Raw genomic sequence first — 15915 nt, forward strand, 5'->3', positions numbered from 1 at the left:
GGCGAGGAATGTGCATGCAGATGAGCCCGGCGAGGGGCGGGGCGGGGCGGCCCGGGGGCGGGGCCTATGCTAATCGCACGCAAATGAGGAGGCCCGCCGCCGCCGCCGCCGCCGCCGCCGCCGCCGCTGCTCCGCCGAGCTTCCCGGATCCGAGCCCAGACGGCGGCGGCTCGGGCAGCCTGGGCGCCGCGACCCTCGGCGGCCACAGGGGGACGGGGAGGAGGAGGAGGAAGAGGCGGAGGCAGCGGCTGCGGCCGCGAGGAGGAGGAGGAGGAGGAGGAGGAGGAGGGTTCGCTCGCCAGCTCCGACGCAGACATGGTGGACTGATCCCCGGCGGGGCCGAGAGCAGGGTTTCCTGGGGCGCCCCCCGCGCGTGGCCCCGCCGCCCCGCGCCCCGCCGCCCCGCGCCCCGCGCCCCGCAGCCCCGGCCCCGCCGCCGCGCCCCGCGCCCGGTCCCTATGGAGGCGCCGCTCGCCGGCGAGGCCGCCGACCATGCCTAGGAGGGCCGGGAGCGGGCAGCTGCCGCTACCCCGGGGCTGGGAGGAGGCCAGGGACTACGACGGCAAGGTCTTCTACATCGACCACAACACCAGGAGGACCAGCTGGATCGACCCCCGGGACAGGTGGGCGGCCGGGCCGCGGGGCTGTTGTCCGGGAGATCCGGCCGGTCGGCGGCGCGGGGGGCGCGGGGCGCGGGGCGCGGGGGGCGCGGGGCGTCGCCGGCCTCGGGGTGCCGGGAGGGGGCGGGCGGGAGGCGCCGGGGGGGCGGGGGCGGGGGCGGGGGGCCGGAGGAGCCGCCCCTGGCAGGGCCTCCTCTGCACGCCCGCCTCCGACGCCCCCTGGGACCTCGACACACTCCCGGCCGGGAGGGAAGGGTGGATCGGCCGGCGCCCGGGGCTGGCGCGGGGTGTCCGGTGAGCGCCCCCCCGCGCCCTCCCCGCCGCGAGCTCGCCTCCGCCTGGGGCGGGCCACGCCGGGGCTGGAGGGCAGCCTCGGCCTTCGCGAGGCGGGACGGGCCCGCAGCCTCCCCGCAAGGCCGACGTGCGAGCCACCTGCGGCATCTCTGGCCTGCCCTGGGCCGCCTGCCGGCCTGCAGGTCCCCGACGGGGCGCACCGGCTCAGGCCCCAGGTCCCGCGCCTGCAGCGGGGGGGGCGGCGGCTCCGGGCGCCCCTCCGCTCCCGGCCCCGCCTGGGGGTGCTCCTAGCCCCTCACAGCCTGGACACACTTTTCCTGGGTGGTGGTGGGTGGTGGTTTACTGCGTACTGTTGTACCTGAAAACTCGAACCGAGTCCTCGATCTTGAAAAGGCCAGTTCTGATTTGAAGAAAGAAGTGCCCTGAACGCGGACACAGATTGAGCTTATTATTAGCATGATCTCTTTTCTTGTAAGTTTTCATTTTCAACACACCCTCTTTAGTCCTGCTCCGAGGTCAAGAGGAGAAGCGCAACCAGATCGGCGTCTTAAGAAGTTCAGGAGCTGAAAAGTCTTCTGCTGAATGTTCCCCAGCGTTGGTCCTCTCTCTCATCTGTCTTCTTACCCTTAGAAGGAAAATTTCTGAAAGTTAGGACATTTTTTTTTTTTTTTAAGATTTTATTTATTCATTCATGAAAGACCCAGAGACAGAGACAGGCAGAGGGAAAAGCAGGCCCCATGCAGGGAGCCCCACGTGGGACTCGATCCTGGGTCTCCAGGATCATGCCCTGGGCCCAAGGGGGCACCAGACCGCTGAGCCACTCGGGCTGCCCGAAAGTTAGACTTATTTTAAGAGGTTAGACTATTGTAAAAGGAGATACTCCTTACAGTAAATTTGCAAATTGGCCACGAAAGAGGTGTCCCAAATTGTCAATTGGGGGCTTATCATTTTTAGGGGCTTTTCTTACCCCTTTTCTCAATTTGAAGTAGTTTCATACTTGATGTCCTCCGTTAACTTTTATCTTAAGAATATAGTTTTTTTGAAAGCTGTCAAGGAGTAATTATAAGAAAGTCATAAAGGACATTATAAATTTATGGAACAATCCCTATTCAATTATCCATGAAGGTATCAGTCTAGATTGCCTTTCTGAAATGAGAAAAGGCACCTGTGCTGAGGTTCTCTCTCGCCACAGCCTAGCTGCCTGTTGCTGGCCCGATGAAAGTTATGACAAGCATCACACCTTCACAGTTTCTCCAGACATACTCCTTGTTGTCATAAACTTCGCGCTCCAGGTCAGTTATTTGACTTATGCCCTTGCACTTGAAACTGTTTAACAGATAGTAAATGTCAGTGATGATGGTGTGCACCCAGCAGTGACTTTTAAGGCACCTGTATAAATATTTGACTTTTACAGATATGTGGTAATTCTGCCTTCTCGTACTCAGGAGTTTCAGGTTCTTGAAATTGCAGTGAATTCTTGAAATATTTAGGCATTTCGGATCCTCTTCATTTCACATGTTCAGTTCTTATCGTCTCATTCGTATTTACCAACAAAGATTATAAGAATATGTAATGCCTGGGTAAAGCAAATAGTGAGTGAAGTAAGATAGGACTTGGCTTATCCATATCACTACTTCTTAAACAAGTCAAGCATGCCTTTTATTTTAAACTGTTAATGGATTAACAATTATTATGAACTCTGTTTTCAGGAAACTGGGTAACCAGTTCATTTGATGTGGATAAACAGTTTTGAATAAGATGACTTGTTATTATTCCAGCTTTCTTTGAAGCAGTGAGATCTTTAAGTATTTGGAAGTATAAATTTGGTTATAAACATTTCTGGATCTCACTGTGAGTTTTAAAGAATTCTATGACTTCGGGGTCATTACTGACATACTCAGTTTAAATCTGTGTTTTCTTTTTGGGCAATGAAGTGACTGTAAGTCTTGCTAAATCGTGTAAGAGGATATTTGGAACAACTATGAACTCTAGTCATTTCTGTTAGACACTTACCAAACATATGGAAAAAGAGATGTTACACAGGCCAATTGGAGTGTGCCCATTCTCCTACAGGATCAAATTACAAATCCTGGAAGAAAAGTGACTTGATAAACTGTGGGTATGCAGTACTTTGGAACTTTTAAAGTCATTTAATTGAAGTAGGCATGAGGACTTACTTATATTTATGTTAAGAAAAATTCTAACAGTCTTTCAGAATTGGTGAAGTATTTCTGATTATATAGATAAATATGCAGATTTAGCGTGGGGAGGAAGGCTGGAGGTTTTTACAAGAGCAAAATTTTGTTCAATGAGTAGTGATTTTAGAATACCGAAGTATTAAAATACTTCTAAGCTTTTGGAGGTAGATGAGACAGTGCAGACTATGCCGGGACATGATTAAAGTTTTTATTCCCCCACCACTTATTAACTGAGTAAGCTTAGCTGAGTTTGTGAGTCCCTCTAAACCTTCATTTTCAGCTCGAAAATGAAGATAATACCACTTACCTCATAGGGATGGTTAGGGGTCCATAATTAGGGCCCGGCCAAATAGTAGTAGTAGTGGTGATGCTGTCATTCCGCTTTAGGAACCGAGCGGTAGTTCAGGTTAGCCCTGGAAATAGTGAATGTACTGGCACATATTTATTCAGTGTTTATTGTGGGACAGTCACTGTGCTAAGCTCCTTAACTGTGGTCTCGTTCTGTTCTCCCATTAGTCCTATGAGGTAGTACTATTATTATCTTCTGGTTACAGATGAGGAAATGGAGTCATAGAGACATTGTCGTTGCTATGAAAAGTGGCCAGGATTTGAAGTCAGATAGTTTGACCCTTGAGCCTGTGTCCTGTGTCATTCCTGTAGACCACTGCAGTACCTGGATATGCTCAGGGGTGTTTGGGTGGAGTAGAACCTCTTGGTCTACTGTTGATTTTTCAGGCTGATTGACCAGTTTTTATTGGTCTTCAAAGGTTCCTGTTAACTTTTTAGGATTCTGAGATCCCTGAGTATGTAGGGTCTGGTTCGTGAATGCCTTGGGAGCAGGGTTGGAGGCTCACCAGGTTGACCCCATTGAACGACAGGGCAGGGCCAGGTAGAACTTGGAAATTCTGTGTACTCTTGGGCATGTCAGAAGTTCTGTTTGGGGAAGAGTTAAGAGCTCTGTCTAGATTCTGAATAGATTACAATTTTACTCTAACGGTCTTGACTTTGCCTTCCTCCCTCCCCCCTTACCAATTCTGGGGAAATCACCCTGCCCATGATTCCTTGCCTCCCACTCCCACCCCCCAGTAGGTCAACTGGTATTTACAGGCCTACTCCCTCCTTCCCCTCTTGTTTTGCGCACCATGGACACCCTTTGACCACACCAGTTGGTGTTTATGGTGGCTCATAGATCGTGGCCAAATGGTGTGGTGCTTAAAAAACACCCCCCTGCATTCAACATAGGAAAAGATTCATTGCCTTTAAGAGGAATAGGGGGGCTAGAGTGGGCAGGCCTCAGAGACTGGGTGAGTGGTTGTACACACTCTCAGTAGAATTCTGCTCGTTTCCTGTCCTTGGATGGAATGTTAACCTGAGATACAATAATTTTGTCTAGTTGAATGTAAACGATTTACCACCACACAAAAATTTGCTGATAGACATAATCTTTGGTTTATGGTTAGGATCAGATATTGAGTGACCTGTGTGCTTTCTAATCGAAGGGCAGAAGTTCTGGAGGGGCGGGGGGAGGGTGACAGGAGGAACAGGATGTCAGCTGGGCATCCTTGATGGCTGAGCTAACTCTTGGCTCTTTACACCCAGTTTATGGCATGTGATTAGGATCTGAGGAACTCTGTATTGTCTTTCTTTCAAAGTCAAAGCAAGTAATTTTGCTAAACCTACTGCTAGAGTGTAAATTCCTCAAGAGACCTAATTGCTTATTACTGCTTTCTGTGTCCTTTGTAGATGGGAGATGTTAAATGAATGTTGGTTAGGTCAATTAGTGAAGAAAGTTGTTAGATTAATGAAAGAATGCTAGTTGAGCTACTCTCTTCCAGTTCCTTATTGTTATGCTTTCGAAAAAGATACCCATAACCACCAACAACCAGAGACAATTGATTTTCCAGTTAGATTAAAAATAATGAGAGAATTAAGCTACTACATTTTGACTAATAGTATAAATATGGGAATTATAAGAGCAAAGAACACAAAATCAGCCCTTATAGTCTTAATCACAACTGCCATTGTCATAGATTGTCGGAAATCATTCCTCTCCAGCCAGCTGAGTTTGGGTGCCAAGTGGTTACTGTGAATTATTTGAATGATTATGGTTTTTGAAGTGTGGAGAGGTTGTTAAGGAAGGGTTTTTTTTTGTTGTTGTTGTTGTTTCTTTAAACACTCTGGGAAGCACTAATTTAAGCTCAACTGTGCTGTCTTCCAAAAATTCCCAAAGAAGTATTTCATGTTTTCAACACAGTTTGCTATAATGCTTGCAGGAGGGAACAGTAGTTGCTTCGTCTATGACTAAGATTTCTTCAGTGACTTTAATAGTCTATAGTTCGCAGTGTAATTTTTTTTGGAAGACTTAGGGCAGCACAGTACTTGCTTTTCCAGGAAAGACTATTATTTATAAATAAGTAAAAATTTTTTTAAGCTGCAAATCACTAAATTGTGAGTTAGCTAGTCAGCCCTTGTGGTGTGTGGCCTTCAAGCAAGCCAGTATTTAAATCTCCTGTAGGAGCTACCAACTTAAGGGACGCCTGGGTGGCTCAGTGGTTCAGCCTCTGCGTTCAGCTCAGGGTATGATCCCAGGGTCCTGGGATCGAGTCCTGCATCGGGCTCCTCGCAGGGTGCTTGCTTCTCCCTCTTCCTATGTCTCTGCCTCTGTGTCTCTCATGAATAAATAAAATCCTTAAGTAAGTAAATAAATAAGTAAATCTCCTGTAGGGAAGCCCAAGAGCACTGGGACCTACAGAAGCTGCCCTGCAGCCTGATAAACTCTTGCACTGCCTGCCTGTGGGACTAGACATATTGCCTTGTAAATGGTCCGTGCTTACTTTTCTTGACTAAATGTCAGTAGGAAAAAGATGCCACCGGTAAAGAAGGGCATAGTCAGCTTCATTTTGCTGATGCGGGAGTTATTGAGGTGATAGGAAACCATGTGAGCCTAATACAGTGTAAATTCCGTGAGGTCGGACCTGAGTCTCTGTATGCTCTGGCCCTCTGAAGTTATTTAAAATTGGTTGACCTGGTTTCTTGTTAGAATTTTGGACTAATTCATTTCTGAAGCTCCTGTGATTGGAAAAATTATCACAGAAGTATACAGAATAGGAAAAGGGTTTTTAAAGGGTGTGTGTCTGGAAGTTTGGGATTAAACATGATTTACCAAATACAGTGGTTCAGAATGTTTCCATTCTCTTCAGTGGCTTTTTTCCCCAGTGATTTATTCTATTTTTTATTGAGATTTTTTTTAAAATCGCATAAAATTCTCCATTTTAACCATCTGAAAGTACCATTCAGTGGTTTTTAGTATACTCCCAGTTCCTTGCAACCATAACCTTTCTGTAATGCCCGAACATTTTTATCATTCTGAGAAGAAAGCCCGTACCCACTGGGAGCCCACCTTCTATTCTTTCCCCACCTCTGCTGCCTTTGACAACCGCCAGTCTACCTGCTGTCTTCATGGTTGTTCCTATTCTGGAAATGTCATGTAAATGGAATCATACCATCTGTGTCCTTCGTGTCTGGCTTCTTTCACTTAGCACAAGTTTTCCAGGTTCATCTATGTTGTAGCCTGTGACAGAACTTCATGCCTTTTTATGACTTTGAATAACACTCTTTTGTATGGAGTAAACACTCCGTGTATCTACTCATTGGTCGATGGGTATTTGGGCTGCTTCCACCTTTTGGCTATTACGAGTAATGCTGTGAGCATTCATGTATAATTTTTGTACGAATATATGTTCTCGAAGTTCTCTTGGGTAGATCCCGGGAAGCGGAACTGCTACAGCATATGGGAATTCTATGTTTAACTTTTTGAGGATCCGCCAAGCCTTTTGCCATTCCCACCAGCAGTGTCCAAGGGTTCTAGTCTCTCCACATCCTCACCAACACTTGTTATTTTCTGTTTGTTTTGTTTTGTTTTAAGCATTTCTCCAGGGCACGAGGTGGCATCTTACTGCGGTTTGGATTTGCATTTCCCTCTGCAGAGTGTTTTGCTGGCCTTACTGTGACCCAAGCCTCCCACCTTTTTTTTTTTTTTTTTAATTTTTTTTTTTAATTTTTATTTATTTATGATAGTCACAGAGAGAGAGAGAGAGGCAGAGACACAGGCAGAGAGAGAAGCAGGCTCCATGCAGGGAGCCCTATGTAGGACTCAATCCTGGGCCTCCAGGATCATGCCCTGGGCTGAAGGCGGCGCTAAACTGCTGAGCCACCTGGGCTGCCCTCTGGGAGGATTCTAACCCAGCTCAGGTTGCTTACGATTTAGTTTGTGTTGTCACCATTTAAAAGGTGGAAGAAAATTTGAATATTGTCTGTTACATTTTCTTTAAATATCCCTTTAATTCAGCCTAAAGGTGAGGAGGAGCAATTGAGAGGAATTAAGTGTAGAAGACGGTGCAAAAAACATATGAACTTTTGTCTTCATCTCAAATATGATGTATTTAAGAGGCCTAGCTATAAATCATGGAAATGATGGGTGTATATATATGACCAGCTTATTAAACATGAGTTGATGTTTAAAAGCTTTCAGTTTAGTAATATACGGTAAGGATCATGCTCATTTTTTTAAAAACGATGTTATTTATTTATTCATGAGAGACACAGAGAGAGAGAGAGAGAGAGAGGCAGAGACACAGGCAGAGGGAGAAGCAGGCTCCATGCAGGGAGCCTGATGCGGGACTCGATCCCGGGTCTCCAGGATCATGCCCTGGGCTGAAGGCAGCGCTAAGCCGCTGAGCCACCTGGGCTGCCCAGGATCATGCTCATTTTTATTGTTTAAAAAACAACAACAACAGCAGCAACAGTTGGAGGAAAGCTGGCAAACGCTGCCTTGGCTAGGTGATCAAGGTGAGTAGCAGCGGTGATAACTCATGGTGATGTCCCCTTGGTGTGATGTGATGATAATGACACTTTTTCTTTGTAGTCTTTCTCCCCCAAAACTATCAGAATCCCGAGTCTAATCATGAGAAAAACACCCACCAAATCTCAGTAGAGGGACATTCTACAAAATCATCTGACCTGTACTCCTTAAAACTGTCATGGTCATGAGAAACAAGGAAAGTCTGAGAAACAGTCACGGCCAAGAGGAGCCCAGGGAGACATGATGACTAAATGTAATATGGTATCCTGGATAGGATCCTGGAACAGATGAAAGACATGAAGTACAAGCTAAGAAACTCAGAAAAAAATATGAATTGTAGTTCATTAGAATGTATCATTCCTGGTTCATTAATTTTGAATAAACATAACATCCTACTACTGGGTGTGGAATATATGGAAGCTCTGTACTAAGTACACTTTTTTTCTGTAAATTTAAACTGTTCCAAAAAAATAGTAGATTTTAAAAAGATTACCAAAAACACACAAAACAGTTGGAAGTGTTTTTCTTTAGTAAGAATGTGACTCTGCTATATAATTATGGGGTTTTTTTTTGTATACTTGGGAAACAAGGGTGGGCAAACTATGGCCCAGGGGCCAAATCCCAGCCTGCAGCCTTGTTTTTGTAGAACTCTCCAGCTGAGAATGGCTTTTACATCATTAAACGATTATAACTAATAAAAAGAAAAGACTATATGACAGAGATTATATGTCGCCCACAAAGCTTGAAATATTTACTCTGGCTCTTTACAGAAAAATTTTGCCAACCTTTGGTATAAAGTGGGGTGATAAAGTTTCTAAAAATATTTTATTTTATTTATTTATTTTTAAAGATTTGTCTTTATTTTATTTATTCATGAGAGACACAGAGAGAGGCAGAGACATAGACAGAGGGAGAAGCAGGCTCTGTGAGTGGAGCCTGATGCAGAACTCGATCCCAGGACCCTGGAATCATGACCCAAGTCAAAGGCAGATGCTCAACCATTGAGCTTCCCAAGGGTCCCAAAATATTTTATTTTTAAAATTTTGTTTAAATTTAATTTGCAAGCATATAATATAATACCCAGTGCTCATCTTGTCATGTGCCCTCCTTAATTAAAAATATTTTGTATGAACATAGAGAAGAAATATTGATCTTATATGATAAAATGGCATGTTTGTATCAGTCATCAATGACCATTTATTTCATAAATAACCTGGGCTCTAGGCATTGTGTAGTATAATGATGAATCAGACATAGATGCTGAGTTTGAGGAGTTGCCTTGCTTATCTTAACACTTTTCTTTTAATGAAATGAAACATGTCACATTAAGTTTTCCAAACCCATTTTTCTCAAGTAGGCGGAATTGGATGTAGGGACCTGAGAAAAATGAACTTCTGGGGATATCATAGTTGTTTACAGTTTACTATTGGAAGTATAAATATAGTAATCGCTTTTGATAGAAACAGATTCTCCTGTGATAGATTGATGGTGTGTATAAAATCACAAAATTGGTGATGATGATCAAGTGGAAAATAAGTCCATGTATTATTTTTATAAAGTGGGTGCCTGTCACAGCCAAGGATGTTCCAAAGATGCTGTGAAAGGCTAATAAGATTGTATTAGTCTGTGAATGATTTTTCCTATATTGTTAGTCTTGATGCCAGTACAGAAATCATGGTTCTGGGGCGCCTGGCTGGCTCAGTTGGTTGAGTGTCTGACTCTTAGTTTCGGCTCTGGTCATGGTCTCAGGGTCATGGTTTTGAGGCGCGTCAGGTTCTGCACTCAGCAAGGGGTCTGCTTGAGAGTCTCTCTCTCCCTCTGCCCCTCCCCTTGTCCCCTCTCTCTCTCAAGATAAATGGATAAAACTTAAAAAAAAAGAAAGAAAAAAAGAAAAGAACTCATGGTTCCCAGAGGCCAGTGGCAAGCAGCACTGAAAATGGGGCCCCTGGGAAGTGGAGCCTGGTGGGGTAACAGAGTTCAGCTTTGGGGACCGTACTTTCGCTCCTGTAACACTGGATGCATTGAGGTTTCCCAAGAGAGAATTTGAACAGAGGTGAACATTTAACTTACTTTGGTCTCCATGGTGGTGAGGGTAGGAAATGTACAGAAATACACACATTATCGTGATTATTAAAATAGCAACTGACTTTTAGCTAAAAAGCATCCCTGGTATTTTGGTAAAAGAGAGCAGGGGGGCTTGGGCGGGCAGAGAGGCTTCTCTTTGGTGCCACTGGTGCTGCTTCTGCATGTGCGGCTTGTCCAGCGTGGCCTGGCTGCAGGGTCACCAGCTCCGAGCGCCGTGCTGACAGCCGTAGTAAGCACTGACGCACAGAGATTTGTGCTCTACGCTCCTGCTTAAGATTCTGTCTTCGTGCGAGGCTGTGGAATGTGTTGTGTACTTTCCTGACATTGCTCCATTTTATGAGAAGGTAATTTTATGAAGTGGCACTGATACTCCGTCATTTAGAGCATGGTAGACACAACTTTTATTGCCAAAGACTGCACGAGCGTGCGGGTTCATGTAGCGCAGAACTTCGTTCTGCAGTTTTCCTTAATGTTTTAGTTTTTCATAGAGATACAGGGAAAGGCCAATCTTTTGTTGTTTTTTTCTTTGAAATTGTGACAGTGAATGAATGTTGTGGAATTCATATTGTACATGATATCCCTGGGCTGTCAGCTTTGTCGGCTTAGGGGTCTAGCTGTGTTCGTGTCTGGCTGGTCAGTCGTTCTGTCCATGCTCTGTGTTCTTTCCCCCTTTGCCGATTATCAGGCTATTTCAACTTGTTAGAGGTTTACTCTCTCCCCTCATTGCCTCCCTTCCCCCCTTTCTGCTAAGTGGCCCAGCTCATGACATTTCTCATAGGACCAAATGACTATAAACCGGTATTTAACTTGGCTGAACATTAATGCCCTGGTTTGCTGTTGCAGATCCAGAGGGTGTAGGGCTGACTTGGTTGGCTAATACCCTTTTCAGCTTCCCCCCCAAAGGTATGCCTTTAGATGTATATAGATGCATTCTTGAGAGATTTCCTAATGTCTCATATGGAAGGAGCATCTGTGTGTCTGCATCACTAATGTTCTCATAAAATTGATTTCAAGTCAGTTGAGGATGGAGACCTGCTTTGCATGTGCACCATTCGTTTGTGCTGTCTGCTTAGACTGCCTGTCCTCACGGGGCACTTAAGAATGCTGCAGAGCCCTGTACCCATATAAATGAAATGTAAGTATTTGAAGGACCTTTGCCGCCTTCCAGCAGCTCCATAATCTGTCCCCAGCCTACTGACTTGACCCCCTAGTCACTTATTCAATTGTTCAACCCTTCATCAGAGATTTATTGAAAACACTGTATGGGGGATCCCTGGGTGGCTCAGCAGTTTAGCACCTGCCTTCGACCCAGAGCGTGATCCTGGAGTCCCGGAATTGAGTCCCGCGTCAGGCTCCCTGCATGGAGCCTGCTTCTCCCTCTGCCTGTGTCTCTGCCTCTCTGTCTCTCAGTGTCTCTCATGAATAAATAAATAAAATCTTTTTTTTTTTAAAAAAGAAAACACTGTATGCCTAACCAATATCTTGGGGACATGGCATTGAATGGAATAGGCAAGGTCTCTGCTTCTATGGATTTTATATTCTTGTTTAGGGATGACAAATGAAAAGGCAACAGTGAATGTGTTTCGATGAAAGTAAACTGGGGTGATATGATACATGGTGTCAGTGGAAGCTAGTTTGGGTGCCTTGGTAAGGAAAGGCCTTTTGAAGGAGCTGACTTTTCACGGAGATCTAGGTTGGCCCTGTGAAGATCTGAGATGGCCCGGGAAGAGGAAGAGCCTTAGTCCTGTTCAGTCTGCCGTGAAGGGCTGTGATAGCTGCTGGTAATATGTGGCTATTTAAATCAATCAAAAATAAAGTTAAAAATCTTTCTCAGTCTCACTAGCCACAAGTGAAGGGCTCAGGGGCACATGTACAGGTATAGCCACATGTGCAGTCCAGCAGTGCAGAAAGTTCTCCTGGATTCCACTGTCCTAAAATGCAAAGGAAGTTGGTAATGTTCAAATTGCTGAAAGGCAGCCCGCGTGACCACAGCGTAAAGACACAAAGGGACAAGGGTCTTGTGAGATGAAGCAGAGACATGAAAAGGGGTCTGACCAGGTAGGCCTTGTAGACCATCAGTCAACATTTTAAGGGCATTTGAGAGCCACAGGGTGAGTTTTAAGTTGGGTGGAGGGATGGAGGGATGTGTGTACGTGCATGTGTGTGTTCCTACTGTCTTTCCGTAAAGGGAACATTTCTTTGTAAAACCTTATCCATTTGTAACAAGCCATCACTGCTCTGTGGTAGGAGCCATTGCAATGAGATAACCTAGATGAGAAACCCTTAGATCTTGAACTAGAATGGTGGCTTTGGTAACGGAGAGCAGTGAATGGATTGGGATTTTTTTAGGTAAAAGGGAAGCAACTTGCTCATGCTCTGGCTATGTGAGGTATGAGGAAAAGAGAGAAATGAAGGATTTGCTGATAATACAGGTGAGGAAAGACCAAGGGAGGAATATGGCTGGTTAGTATGCAGTTGGATCAGTAATCTAGAGTTGAGGTCTGAGACACCTAATAAGACATACACGTGGAGATATCCAGCAGGCGGCCTGTTGGACTTTGGAAGATAGCTCAGAGCTTGAGATAGTAAATTTGGGAATACGTAGATAGTATTTTTAGGTGGTGGGATAGGATAACATCCCTGGGAGAAAAGGAAAAGAAGAGGTCCCAGGACGAAGTATAGACCTGAGGCTCAGTATGCATATATTTCTTGGTTTGTGAAACCTTGTTCCAGCCAAGGTGGTTTATGTATTCTCACTGGAACATCCCTTCTCCGTTGTGCTATGCTACAGATGACAGTGACAAAGATGACAGTGACAACGGTATAACTACCATCCATCTGTGGGGCCTTTCTCGTATGTCACCTCAGGCCCCATGAGGGCACTTGCTCACTGTTGGGTTTCTGTGTCTAGTTCTGTGGGAGCTCCTAACGAGTATTTATTGAATAAATGAAACCTTTGATAAGGCACCATTACTGCCCGCATTTTAGGAAACAGGCTTAACGGGTTAAGTAAGTAGTTTCAGGCACAAAAGCTGTGCAGCCAAACCCAGCCACCTCTGACTTCAGAGCTGTGCATTTAGCTCTGCACTGCCTCTGACAACTGCCAGGAAGAGCCCTGGGCCTCCTCTCTGGGGTTGGAAGTCGTAGCCAGTACATAGCCAAGTTTCAACACTTGGAGCTTCCCTTAACAACCTAGCCACATGGAGTCTGCCAATGCCTTAACCCATATGGCGCTTGTTTTTGCATCTGTATTAAATCTAAATGTGTCCTCTTCACTCTTCAAATTGAACTCTTACTTTTTCAGAATTTATTTTTTATTTTTCCCAACAAGTTGGTAGGCTCTCTTTGGTTGAGTACTCAGGGGACATCCAACAATGTCTTGTGCGTATTTGGTACTCAAGTAAAGCTCAGTTGTCTGTGTCCTGCCTTATTCCAAGGTTTGAGATCCGATATACTATAAATCCTCTTTATCCCTTGTCTTCTGGTTCTAAAAACCCTTTGACCTTGTACCACAGCCTTCTCCCAATCCAGGCTTCTTTGGGCCTGTCACTTTCCTAAATGTGCCCTACACATCTGCACCCCCCTCCAGGTTATTAAGAATGGAGAATTTTCTTTCTTTTTTTTTTTTTTTTAAAGATTTTATTTATTTATTCATGAGAGAGAGAGAGAGAGAGAGAGAGGCAGAGAGAGAAGCAGGCTCCATGCAGGGAGCCTGATATTGGACTCAATCCCTGGTCTCCAGGATCAGGCCCTGGGCTGAAGGCGGCGCTAAACCGCTGAGCCACCAGGGCTGCTCCAAGAATGGAGCATTTTCAAAGCATAAAGCTGAGTCCTGGCTCTTCCAGATTCTTTCCTAGAGCTTAAACCCTGATTTAAACCCTGATGGGAGATCCATTGTCTGAGAATACCATGGTTTTGCCACAAGTGTGGAAATTACAGACCTTGACTGGAATTCTCTTTTACTTGTAGTTGAGCGTGAGTCTTGGGGGAGCAATCATCTTCTATAAATTGCCATGTTATATTTTGCTTTACACTGCTTAGATTTGGATACAAGCCCTAGCCTTTGTAAATAGGAAGTGATAGAGACTCAGAGGGAGTGTGGTGTGTTTTTTACTTATGCCACGAAACTTACCTGGAAGAACACAGGCCGTCACGGAAACGGTAGTTGGAGAGGCATCTTGTAACGTGCACATTCTTTATCCCTGTCACCAGTTACTGGGCTTTTATTGGTCGTTGTGGGAGCTAAACAATGTATTGTGTATCTGCTTCTGTCTGGAAATCTAGTATTCTTACATTTCTACTTTTGACTTGGTTTGAGATCCAAGTTTGTGAATTTTAATTAAATGGCTTAGATTATGCATGTGAAAAATCTTTTGTTCCTGTGTTGCTATGAGCAACAGTTGTTAAAGTTAACTTTTCCCTTTTTTTTTAAAGAAACGTGGACAAATAAATATATGAATTTTAGCAGGTTAAAAAAAGGTCATCATTTAGTGTCGTGGATGTTCTGCTCCTAAAATAAATCATTACTATGACCATGATTATCATGGAGAAGGGAAGAATGCAGTAGAAGTGAATAATCATCCGACACATTGACAAAACATTCCTAAAATACTATTCAAATGAGGAAAGACTTTACGGGGCTGCAGCCGAGTAGCCAAGCGTTGAGTCCTTTTAGTTGGTGGCCCGTCTGACTGCGTTTACTGTTGTGGCTGAAAAGAAACTGTGTGTAGCGGTTTGCATTGAAAAACCATGACTTATCTGAAATTTCCCAACTTTTTTTTGTTGTTGTTGTTTAAACCTTGCCTCTTGTCTCCCCGCAGCACACTTTATCTCGTTCTTACAGCCTCCTTTTGTCCTGCTCCTATTTGTGTCCTTGCCCTCCACCGTATTCAGGCTAAACTTCACTGACTCCCAGTGATTGCTTCGAAGGGCTTTTGGGTTCTGTTGTGTGATTTTTGATTATACTCCTTTGTGCTGTGCAAACGAGCGGTGTTTACCTAAATGAGTGGTGGGAGCCCAGGACTCAGGTTTGGCCCATTTGAATGAAAATCGAGAATGTTGCCCTGGCCCTGCCGAGAGCTGCTGCCTGCTGGATGCACCCCCCAGCTCACGCTCCAGAAGGGCGCCCGGAATTTGGCCTGGCCTGGCAAGGAAGCCAGCTCCCCAGTTAGAGGCCAGAGGGCCTGGCCTGGCCGGGTTAGGGATTTATAGTGATAATGTCATTAATTCTCCCTGCGAGAATACAGGACTCGGGGAAAGAGACGCCCTTTGTCCTTCTCCTGCTTTCTTGCCTCTGCCCCAGCCCGCTCTTGAGACTGAACCCCCAAGCGCCAGCCCTCTACACGGTGTGCAGGAAGGGATCAGAACTTTCTTTGGGATTTCAGATCCTCTTGCGGAGCTCTCCCCCTTCAGGAGAGGGTGTCTGGCCCCTCCTCACCCTAGCAGCTCTGGAGCCCTGCACTTTTGTACTTTGGAAAACAGTGGTTTCTTTTTCGAACAAAAGTCTTATTTTTAATTCTGAAAATTGAAATTGGGTCTTTATTTTATTTTTGGTTAGGCTACCAGTTTTTAAAGCACAGATAGAGTGCTGGAATGCTAGTTCTAGATAATATATTCTGGGATAAGGGCCGGGATTTAAAATGAGCATGTAGTGTTGGAGAAGGATGGTCATTTAACCCATGCCTCTTGTATAAGAAGTTCATTTCCTTTCCACTCTTGTCAGTTCTTGTTCCAAGGTCTGTCTTTAACTCCCGGATTCTTTATTCTGATATTCATCTATAGTGATAATTAGAGAGTTCTTAAACAGTCTATCCAAAGAACTTGAATGTGTTTGTTGGTGGGTTTTTGAAGAAAGTCA

At 45.1% G+C, this 15915-nt stretch overlaps 1 protein-coding gene across 4 annotated transcripts in view; it reads left to right on the forward strand.

Moving 5' to 3' along the window:
* Positions 1-414: 414 nt before the first annotated feature.
* WWC2 (WW and C2 domain containing 2) overlaps positions 415-15915 on the forward strand; it is a 205088-nt gene continuing 189587 nt past the window's right edge. Inside the window, exon 1 of one of the 4 annotated variants that reach the window (XM_077848656.1) lies at positions 415-623. In XM_077848656.1, coding sequence (XP_077704782.1) covers positions 493-623 — 131 coding nt within the window. In that variant the 5' untranslated portion in view covers positions 415-492. The remainder of the gene's footprint in view (positions 624-15915) is intronic. The other 3 variants (XM_077848655.1, XM_077848653.1, XM_077848654.1) reach the window with 3 other exon arrangements.

This window comes from Canis aureus, chromosome 15 (assembly GCF_053574225.1).
Source record: "Canis aureus isolate CA01 chromosome 15, VMU_Caureus_v.1.0, whole genome shotgun sequence".
Classification (NCBI taxonomy): Eukaryota; Metazoa; Chordata; class Mammalia; order Carnivora; family Canidae; genus Canis; species Canis aureus.